Below are 11,794 nucleotides of genomic sequence, written 5' to 3' on the forward strand. Positions count from 1 at the left end.
CCAAACAAATAGTTTTTAATAGAAATGAAGACATTACACACTGGAGTTTGGAATTTAAATAGAATTCAGCAATGCTGGGTACACACAATATTACATACCAGTTCAAGTTCTCTTGCATTTGCTTCTTCTATTTTCTTAAAAGAAGTTAAGCCTGCATTTACCATGGTATTTGACAATGATATGCCTGTGGAAAATTAATCAAAGGACAATTTTTAAGCTGTTTTAATGAAATCTAAGCAAGCACTTAGCAACTACATTAGTAAATAGTTCTTTTAGCTGGAGATGTAAGTTGGTGATAGAACTTACCTAGCACATATAAGAGCCTAGTGTCAATCCCTAGGGCTACAAATTTAGTTGCAAATCAACCCCTTTAAAAAGATTCAGTCAAACATCTAATGGCTGTGGTTTGTACATTGTAGTGTGTGTCCACCTCACTGTGTCAGTGCTGAGCAGGTGGAGGATCGGAAGGTGGGTCCTGTGGGAAGTCACTAGGGCTCTGGGGTTCTACCTTCCTAAGTGGATTAGTGCTAATGTTCTGGAACTGCCTGGGGCTGCCCAAAGTAAGTGGGCTCTTGCATAGAGAGCAATGCAGGCATCTCCCCCAGCCTTGCTTCCTATCTCTCCATGTGATCTCCAAGAAGACCTTCACTAGTGAGAATCAGATGACAATACCATGCCCTTGAAAGTGCAAAAAAGCACAATGAATTACTTCATTCACTTAAAAGTTTCCAGCTTCCAATGTCTTGTTATAGTAACATAAAATTGACTAACAACTTAATTTATATTTAGAATTCAGACTTTTAATAGACTTTATGTGTTTTATAAAAGAAACAAGATCTTCCTAATCTACATAATAATTCAAGTCTCAGTTTTATTACACGTAAAGTATGACACTCCTATTTCCTTACTCAAATTTTCAACTATTCTTGGAAGATTCTCATACTCATTCTTAAGATGCCATCACGTTAATGGTGAAAGGTGCAATCAAGCCTGACAACCTCAGTTTGATCCCGGGACCCACATGGTAGAAGGAGAGAACCAACTCCATCAAGTTGCCCTCTGACCTCTGAATACTCAGTGTGACATGCTGTAAACATACTCACACACTTAAATAAATAAATGTAATAATTTAAAAAAATACTGCCTCTAGTATATACAATTCCTTAATGTTCATTTCTAATCATTGTAAGCACCAATAGACAAATACATTTCATAACAAAGGTGGCATGATTTAAGATAGGTCTATTCTTGAAGCTATGACTTTCTGAACCTGTCTGAAATAAAGAGGGCTGTTTCTGCACCTAGCCTAGAGAGCCATGGTTTATAACTCTGCCTAGCACTTCCCATGCATTTACAATGAAATGGCAACTTTGTTTCTGCAGCTGAATTCTCTTAACTGCATGACCGACCCACAGAACTGCTTCCATTTTAGTGTCCTGTCCCTTGCCTCTTACTAAGTGTTTCTCAGTCACATTTGCTATTCTTTTGTTTGTTTTATTTTATTTTGTTCATTTTTCCCTTTGGATTACTTTTTTTGCTTATGCTTTCAGAAACTATAATTTAAAATTCATACCCTCTTATGATAAATTTATGCAAATCCTGTTTAAAGAATACTTTAAGAATTGTGTGATTCCAAAACATGACCTACTTTTCTAAGATCTGCATTACTGATGAAGGTGTAACAGACATCTGGTTCTTTACCTCTTGGGAGTCTCTCTTATTCATTCTTGAATCATACCTTCTAATCATAAATAATTGCTTAATATTCCTTTGTTTCCTTCAAACCTATTTCTAATTTTTTATTTTATTTTGTTTAAAACACTATTGAAGTGAAGTTTTATTATCTTGTATTTCTCATGATTCTTGGTAGGAACTTAGATTTTATCGTCTGTTTAGATTCTCTCAAGTTTGGTTTTTAGACTTCCTCTTTTTATGTTCAGTGGTGATGAGTACTATGTGAAAGCTGATTGGTATTTCATAAATCTGGGAAAGACAGAATACAACAGATACCCAGGCTAACGCTACTCTAGAAAGGCAAAAAACAAAAACAAAAACAAAAACAAACCCCAAAAACTAAAACAAAAAAAAACAAAAAACAAAAACAAAAACAAAAAACAAAAAAGCAAACAACAACAACAAAGCAACCTGAGCAGAAAAAACTTATCAGATGCCATTTAACTAACTTCAAATCTTTCAGTAAGATGCTATTTTCTAAATGGTATGGAACCTCCTTTTCAAATCTAGAGTGCTTCCATTATAGATGACGGGACATTTAGTTTGCTAAGCCTTCAGTGTGATGGCTAATCTTCACTGTTAATTTGACTAGATCAAGAATCACCTAGGAAGAGCTGAGCAACACCCTGCCGGGTGAGAGCAGAGCTGGCTGCTCTTCCAGAGGGCAAGGTTTCAATTCCCAGCACCCACTTGGCTGCTCACAACCATTTGTAATTCCAGTCCCAGGGGAGCCGACACCCTCCTCTACCTCTAGGGGGCACTGCAGGCATGTGGTACACAGACACACACAGAAAAACCTCCCCAAACACACAAAACAATATAAAAACCCAAACCAAAACAAAACACCTAGAAAACACATCTATAGGTGTGTCTGTGATGGTAATTCCAGAGAGGCTTAACTGACGAAGGAAGACCCACTCTGAATGTAGATGGTACTGTCATACATAGGCCACTGAATAAAAAGAAGAAAAAAAAAGCAAGCAGGCCAGGTACCAGCATTCATTTTTCTCATTTCCTGATTACAGATGTCATGTGAGAACCACACCACACTTTGCTGCCATGCCTTGCCCACTACAAAGGTGTTTATCCATGACACCATGAGCTACAATAAAGTCTCCTTTCTTAAGTTGCTATTGTCAGTTATTTTGACACAGCAATAAAATAAGTAGCTAATACAGCAAACTTTTCCAATAGGAATTTCGACTAGATTTTGATTTTATTAGCTAATCCCACCATTATCCCAGCTCCCACAACTTTTTGGCCAGCTCTGTTACTCCCACTGACTTTGAATTCCACAGAAATTAAAAAGTAGGACTTGTGGAGCATGGTAGCTCAGAGGGTTTTTTTTTTGTGTGTGTGTTTTTTTGTTTCTTTAGTTTTTTTCGCGACAGGGTTTCTCTGTGTAGTCCTGGCTGTCCTAGAACTCACTCTGTAGACCAGGCTGGCCTGGAACTCAGAAATCTGCCTGCTTCTGCCTCCCAAGTGCTGGGATTAAAGGCATGTGCTACCATACCCAGCTGAGTTTTAATCCCAGCACTAAAGAGGCAGCTTCTTGTGAGTTTGAGGCCAGGAATAAGCCAGCCAGAGAAATAGACAGAGAGACAGAGACAGGGACAGGGACAGGGACAGGCAAAGACAGACAGACAGACAGATACGGAGAGATTTTAAAAATCTGTTCAAGATCTTTGTTCAAAAAAAGCTCAAAAACCCAAAGAAAGTTGTGGTTAAAGGGATGGCTCAGTGGCTAAGAACCGCTCTTCAAAGGACCTGAGTTTGGTTCCCAGAACCCATGCTGGGCAGCTCATAGCTCCCTGCAACTCCAGTTCTAGGGCACCTGACCCTATATGCACTCTCCTCTGTAATCCATGGGCACCTGCACACACCTGGCATGTATACATTAAAAATACATCTGATAAATATTAGTTTTAAAAAGCCTGTAATAGTGAATGCTTGTGATTTCAACCCCCAGAAGACTGAGCCAGGAGGATCACAAACTCCCCAAAGCAGACTTAGTTACACAGCTAGATCCTACCGTAGAAACAGAAGAGACAAAAGGGTTGTGGAATACTCATGCAGCTTGTACAAGGACCTACGTCTGATCTTTAGCACTTAACAACAAACAAACCCAAAGCAACCAGACGGTAATCCCTAAAGATCCATCACATAATTTTTTGTTTGGCTAGGTGTTTTTGGTTTTTGTTTGTTTTGTTTGTTTGTTTTACAGTTTCGTTTTTTAGGATCTTTTGAGACAAGGTTACTCTGTGTAGACCTGGCTGTCCTGGAACTCACTTTGTAAATTAAGATGGCCTCAAACTCAGAGGTTTGTCTACCTCTGCCTCTAAGTGCTAGGATTAAGTGCTAGGCATGTGCCACCATGAACAGTTGTTTGGCTAGTTTTGAGAGAGGATCTCATATATTAATAGCTCAGACTGTCCTTAAACTTACTGCCATAATAAATATTGGCCTTGAACTCCTGGTCCTTAGGCCTCTGTATCCCAAATGCTGGGATTATAGGAGAGCACCAACACAACCAGCTTCCATATGCTTACTTTCTAATGTTCCCAAGACACACATAAGAAAACTAATGAGGCTATCGACCTTGGCATTATTTAGGAAGTAAGGTCACAAAGTCAAGGTAAGAAACTGGAAAACAGAATTCTTCAGTCTGGGTTCAGTTTGTATAGCATGTTGCAGTATTTTAGGGCATGCCCTGCATTACGTCCTAATAGAAAGTAATCAGGAACAGCCTTCTGTCTCCAGAAGTGCTATGACGGACACTAATATCTTGCTATTACTGAAAACAGAATTAAGATACAAATAAACTAATTAATTTTCTATCGTACACAAGATCCTGGGTCTGATCTTAATAGTTTTATATCTTGTCATTAAGGACACATTAATTATTAATTATAATAGTAAGAGATAATAATCCACAGCCATCTAGTTACCAAAACAAAATTCATTGTCAATATAAAACCAATTTTAAAAATGCAAATTTTAAAATTAGATTTTGTAGTGAAATTTTCCCCAAATTGATTAAAATAGTAAATACAAGAAGCCAATCACTGGGCAAGAAGGAGGCAGGACTTTCTGGTATGAGAGAGGAAGTGGGAAGGCAGGAGGAGGGAACTTCCATTTGGTCGGTGGGAGCAAGGCAGACACAATGTAGACCAGGGGCTGGAAGGTTTCTAACATAGAATAGTTGGGGAATTTAGGATGCTAGGTTCTGTGCCCAATGACTGTGTTATCTGTTGATTCTAAACTAAGATTGTCTGGTGTTTCCCTTCTGTGGCGATTCAACTGACCTCCAAGTAAAGGTAACCAAGGCAGAGCTGGGGAGCTCTGGAGAGGCAAAGCCTGCTAAGGTGGGACAGGCTTTAGCAAAAGGGAAACATGCAGTACCAGGCCGGGAACTGACTGAGACTGCCGGCCAGTGCCTAGCCGGCAATAGCATGGATTGTTTTTAATATAACACGCTACAAGATTTCCTATGTATTTTGTATTTGGTTTAATCATTCAGTTGATGTACAATAACTGATTGTTTTGCATTCGCATATCTGTGTGTGTGTGTGTGTGTGTGTGTGTGTGTATAGAACATACACGTGAAGGTCAGAGGAGCAGGTTCTCTCTTCACACCATGTGGCTTTGAAGGACCAAACTCAGGTCATAAGGCATGACAGCAAGCACCATTATCCACAGAGCCACCTCATCCGTCTTCTCTCAGTGGTAATCATGAAAGTAAGAGTAAATAAAACTCCAGTTCTCAAATACAAGCACAGTACTTTAAAAGGCATATTTTCCTTAAAAATGTACAATCATCATAAAATAGTATTATTAATAATAAAATATAAAAGAAATTGCAGGCAATGACAAGCAGCCTGTCTTGATACCTACCAATTTTATCCAGCTGTTTTGATACATGTTTAGAGTTTTCCCAGAGTTTACACTTAAAACATTTAGTTAAAATCACACTGTTTAAAAGCACAGCAAACTTCTTTTCCTGAGCAGCCACAAAATCTGACAACCCTAAAACAAAGTTTCCAATATTAAATATAGTATATTATTTACTGGGAGAATGTTGAAAATCGATTAATGATTTAACATACATCTTGCAATTCGTGAGCCATTTCTGAAAATCTTCACTGTATCTTGTGTCAAAGCAAAATCTTGTATAGGAATGCATCCTAGCTGAGCCTGAATAAGACTGGGAAAACATGGTTCATTATTTCCTTGTAAAGCTTACAGTCACACAGGACTTGACATGGATTCTCTCTGCCTTGACCTGTACAGTGCTATGAGATTTGGTTGTATTCACTATTGTTGCAGATCCTTTTGACTTCCTTTTCCCAGCCATTAAAAAAAAAAAAGAGTTCTCATTATCTTCTTATACTTTTTTATTAAGTCAGCTTCTCTCTGTCTCAGAAATCTCAAAATCTTTAGCAAGGAACTGATGAAGTAGTGGATGAAGTTCTTTTGAATGCTGTATGAAGGTCATTGGGATATTTGTTAAATTACTGGAGCAAACTACTTTTAGAGTAATATTTTACATTAATAACAATGCTTTATTAGTAAGTAGAACACTTTTTAAAATCAAAAGGCAGATCTCAATGAGTTTGAGGTCAGCCTGGTCTACACAGCAAGTTCTAAGATATCTAGAACTACATAAAGAGACCTTGACTCAAAAGAAAAAAATTGAATTTTCATGCACACTTCATCCTTGCTAACTTGAGATCATAATTAGCATAAACATTTTCTTTCTAATAGTCTACTTTGCCTCAACAGAATATGCTGTCAACAAGTGACTTTTATAGTTAAATTTTTCTTTTGTCTCTGTCTTTGCTTGTCTGACCTTCCTCCTCCCTCCTGTCTCTCTCCTGTCCTTCCCTTCTATAGTAGTAGACTAGAGGCAGGGCCTTGCACACACTAAGTAGGCAACCTAGCACTGAGTTACATCCCCAGGCTCACAGTTTATCTTAAAATCTTGGAAACTTATTTAACATATAATTCTGATTCCTTATTTTTCTGTAAACACATTTTTTAAAAAAATTAAATTCGATTAAAGGAAAAATATTTCATAACTGAAGAGGAAGCTGGGCATGGTTGCTCACACCAGCAATCAATCTCAGCACACAGGAGGCTATGGCAGAAAAAGGTGTGAATTATAAGAACAGCTGGAACTATACATGTAACCTTTGTCTAAAAAAAAAAAAGAAAGAAAGAAAGAAAGAAAGAAAGAAACTCCCTCATACATACGAATCACAAACCAGTATGTAGTAGTTTAATTAGTCAGAAAATAAATTTTTATTACCAGTTTACTTTCATTTCTCTTGTTTTAATTCTTTCTGCCATTGGAAATCTGTAAATAAAACACACAGAAAGTTTTATTATTTAACTAATAAACCCTCTCAAGTTCTGTGAAGTATATGTAACCTCTGTACCTGATAGTTATCCGGTTTGGGTCTTTGTTTAAGGTATTCAGTATTTTCTTTTCGCTTATCCTCAGCTGCACATCTAGAAACTCATTGCAGCTGGATATCATTGAAATCTATAAAATTTAAGTATCTGTCAATTTAACAAATCACATTTAAAATTTTTTTACCTTCTTTCTCTGAATATACTTATTTTTCATGTTTCCTAGACACACCTTGGCTTTACTTGTTAGCAAAGCAGAACTTAAAGCTGGCTTTATACATTTTACTTCTTTAAGGATTCACTCACTAACAAATACTTAGAAACAGCTTCTATATGCCAGACATTGAGACGGATAATGTGATCAGCCATCAGAATGATCTCATTCAGGTTGTAGCAATGGCCAAGATCTTAAAGTTGCCATTATCAAGTAAGTTGTAAGATAGTTGCCACACCTATTTATATATGTTTTCTTAGCTTTGGTGAGAAACAAAAATGAAAATATAATTTATTCTTAGAAGTTAAATTCTCTATCTCAAGATTAGAGAGAGACATTACCATTCAAATGATTTTTTCCTTTCTGCTCATTCAATTTTAAGTTATAGGAGATGTACAGATGAGTTATTTCTCCAATATTACTCTTATTCTATAATTATTAATTTCCAATGAAACTTACTAAATCTGATAAAGTTTCTTTTCCACTGATTGCACAAAATTTCTTGACTGTCTCAAATGTAATATAATACCAAGCCATTAGTCTTCCTGCCTCTGTTAGAAAAGATGGAAAAAGAAACATTTTCCACATTAGCTGATACAACTTGGTTTTTAAGAAATAAGTTTAACAAGCATTTTCTTAACATCTACTTAATGTGCACTGTGTGCTTGTAATGACCCCCACAAAACATCCCCAAAATGTAGAAAGCACAATGTACAGAACTTACAGTTGGCTGGAAATAACCGCAGGAAGACAGAGAACAGAACCCACTGACCAACAATATTTGCATACAAGCTTAAGCTGAGAAGACAGTTACCTAAGAGAATGGTCAGTATGGGATGCCCTAATAGGAAAATTGAGTTTTAAGTAACATTTTAAACGTGGCTAATATGACTTGCAGACAGGAAACAAAGCCATTATGACCTTGGGGAGAATCAGGATTTATTTATGAAGACAGGAAAATAAAGAAGACAGTCTTTACAACAGTTTAGAAAGGGATATAGCTTGATGATCATGAACTCCCCTTAGCCTACGTGGTATAAATCTCACTCACATCCTAGAAGATTGTGTGTACATTTCTCAGTTACTAAGGTAATAAAAACTTTAGGTATATACCTAAAATTTGGCTGTGGTGCCCAATACTTAGTAAATGTTGCTTAATTTTTTAAATTAAGAAATAATGGATGACAAGCTACAGCAGCCTCAGGGAGCTTTGATTCAAAGGAGCTCACAACTTGGATCGGATTTGTAAGATTAATAACATCACATAATTCTTTAGCAATTTTTAGTTAAATTAGAGTTTCAAAATAAAATGCTTTGAAAATAGAATAACAAGGTGGCTGGGAAGAGGGGATGGGAGAAGCAGTGAGATGGATAGAAGATTTCACTGCAGAGGCTGCTGGTCTAATTAGTACTTGTCCACATCCAAAATATCCCAGTCCTAACAAACATACACAGAAAACAGCCAGGAAGAGAGAAGTGGCATACTGGGTCTCAAGGGAGCCGTATTTATGTGTGAACCATAGTTTTTCTTGAAGAAGAGACTATGTCTGTCATGCCAACAGAGTGAGCAACATTAAGAATGTTATAAAACAGAATTAACTAAGAGAGCCTAGGAAGGAGCTAGGTCAGCTCGAGTCACTATTCCAAGCAGGAGCCTGCTGAGTGTGTGCAATGAGAATGCAGTAATGTAGTATGTCAGAAGGAGCTTCTGAAAGAACAATGTGCAATGTAAACCACAAGAATATTGTTATTTGGGGAATATATTTAAAAATGGTTCTTTCACCATCTGTTTAAAAATTAATATAGAGTATTTCCCTACACCACAAAATATTTAAAAATTTAAGAAAGCACTTAGTATTTGTTGATTTATTAATCAGAATAAAGTTTCTTAGGTAAGAAAAAATATGCTAGAGAAAAAACTATAAAGAAAATAATCCAAAGTCAAAGTATGGAACCAAAATGGGGAAAAAAAGACTTACAAGTAAACAGAAATGCAAAGTGACTTGCTGCCAATATAGTTATCAATTGATAAATCCAGAGTATTTCAAGGCCATTAAAGCAGAGTTTGCAAATTTTATCTTGGATAATCTAAGTTTCTGGCTAATATCCGCTTATCAGTGAGTGCATATCATGTGTGTTCTTTTGTGATTGGGTTACTTTACTCAGGACGATATCCTAGAATATCCAAGACACAATTTGCAAAACACATGAAACTCAAGAAGAAGGAAGATCAAAGTGTGGATACTTCGTTCCTTCTTAGAATAGGGAACAAAATACCCATGGAAGGAGTTACAGAGACAAAGTTCGGAGCTGAGATGGAAGGAAAGACCATCCAGAGACTGCCCTACCCGGGGATCCATCCCACAATTAATCACCAAACCCAGACACTATTGCATATGCCAGGAAGGTTTTGCTGACAGGACCCTGATATAGCTCTCTCTTATGAGGCTATGCCAATGCCTGGCAAATACAGAAGTGGATGCTCATAGTCATCTATTGGATGGAACTCAGGGTCCCTAATGAAGGAACTAGAGAAAGTACCCAAGGAGCTAAGGGGTCTGCAACCCTATAGGAGGAACAACAATATGAACTAACCAGTACCTCCCAGAGCTGTGTCTCTAGTTGCATATGTAGCAGAGGATGGCCTAGTTGGCCATCAATGGGAGGAGAGGCCCTTGGTCTTGTCAAGATCATATACCCCAGTACAGGGGAACGCCAGGGCCAGAAGCGGGAGTGGGTGGGTTGGGGAGCAGGGGAGTGGGAAGGTATAGGGGGCTTTGGGGATAGCATTTGAAATGTAAATGAAGAAAATATCTAATAAAAAATGCCTTAAAAAAAAAAAAAGCAGAGTTTTCGGGGCAGAGATAATGGAAACTGTGAGAAGGCATCTTTCAGACTCCTTACTGTAAGAAACATTGTGGCCTATGGCTCCATTTGCATTTACTCTGAATCAATCCATCACCATGAAATCAACACAAAATCCCACTTGCATAAGACCCTCCCAGGCAGTGAAATGACAGTAAGCTAGTGTAGGCATACCAGGTAAGAGCCTGCCCCACAGACAACTTCCCCATCACTTTTGTCAAATGCACCTAGGCTTACAATGGATATTCAGATTTGCCCTCCTCATTCTTTCTCCTTCCTTCCTTCCTTCCTTCCTTCCTTCCTTCCTTCCTTCCTTCCTTCCTTCATTCCTTCTTTCCTTCCTAGATGATCTACATGCCAATTTAATGACTGCCAAGCTTCTTATAGATACCAGCTGTTTTTAAATGATTAATCTTTCTTAAAATAGGAAAAATATTGATAAGCTAATAGATAAAACTAGCCAAATATTTGAGTATTGCGACCACAAATTAAAAAACAAAAAACTATATGAAGCAGAAATATTAAAGAGTATATAGATAGAATTTATATACACAATAATAAACTCTAGAAGATAAAATATCAGTAACATGAAAGAACAAAAAAAAAATCATAAAACAATTTAACTGAGATGTGATGGCACACACTTGTAACTCCAGCACGCTGAAGGCTAAGGCAGGATGGTTGTCTGTAGTGTGAGGCCAGCAATGGGTACAAAGTGAGACTGTCTCAAAGCAAAACAGAAAGATTTTTTTAAAACCCAAAGAATTGGAAATAACATTTAGGAACTGCTACCTGCATTAATGGCAGTCTAAATAATTATAAAATAGCATTCTGCTAAAGTCAACCAATATAGTTAACAGAAATATGGCTATCATTTATAAATCCTCAAAGAGCTGGGTGGTGGAGGCACAAGCCTCTGATCCCAGCACTTGGGACGCAGAGGTAGGCAGATCTCCATCAGTTCAAGGCCAGAATGGTCTACAGAGTGAGTTCACTACACAAAGAAATCCTGTCATGAAAAGAACTAGATAGACAGAGACAGATAGACAGACCAACCCTTAAAGAACTAACAGGATATTTTAGCTGGACAGAGCTGAAATCCAAAGGCTGCCTTTGACTCGTGTGACCCTATGAAACTGTTCTGTCATCTGGCTTACCAAAAAGGAAGAGAAATGAAAGGAAAACGTTCCTTAGAATCTTTTGGACAAAGTAACTTCAGAAGCCATGAAAGTCATGCATGTGACTGCTAAAAAGACACTAAAGTGTGACTCTTGAGAAACCCATGCCCACACATGCACGTCATCCTTTCCTAAGGACCTGTCTCTCTCCTTAATGCCCACCCTAAGCTCATATAAAGACTTTCTTACCTACCCTCCCTCTATCCTGACTCATCCTGATACTCTCTTCTTTAGTAAAGTCAACAATACTGCTTCACCTGAGCAGTACAGAGCCTTGTTCCTTTTTAGTCCAAGAGAACGTGAGCTGCTACACCTGGCAGCACACAGCCTTGTTTCCTTTCCAGCTCTGCTGCTGCCAACATACAAGACACAATTCTTTTTTTTTTTTTTT

At 37.6% G+C, this 11,794-nt stretch overlaps 1 protein-coding gene across 1 annotated transcript in view; it reads right to left on the bottom strand.

The window, feature by feature from the left end:
- The window catches only part of Hfm1 (helicase for meiosis 1), a 79,568-nt gene that overhangs the window by 28,371 nt on the left and 39,403 nt on the right, over positions 1 to 11,794 (bottom strand). The window contains exons 21-26 of the mRNA XM_021211113.2: positions 7,820 to 7,911; positions 7,173 to 7,279; positions 7,043 to 7,090; positions 5,841 to 5,938; positions 5,629 to 5,760; positions 99 to 184 (exon numbers count right to left, since the gene is read on the bottom strand). Of these exons, the coding sequence (XP_021066772.1) occupies positions 99 to 184; positions 5,629 to 5,760; positions 5,841 to 5,938; positions 7,043 to 7,090; positions 7,173 to 7,279; positions 7,820 to 7,911 (563 nt within the window). The remainder of the gene's footprint in view (positions 1 to 98; positions 185 to 5,628; positions 5,761 to 5,840; positions 5,939 to 7,042; positions 7,091 to 7,172; positions 7,280 to 7,819; positions 7,912 to 11,794) is intronic.

Source organism: Mus pahari, chromosome 13 (assembly GCF_900095145.1).
Source record: "Mus pahari chromosome 13, PAHARI_EIJ_v1.1, whole genome shotgun sequence".
NCBI classification, from domain to species: domain Eukaryota; kingdom Metazoa; phylum Chordata; class Mammalia; order Rodentia; family Muridae; genus Mus; species Mus pahari.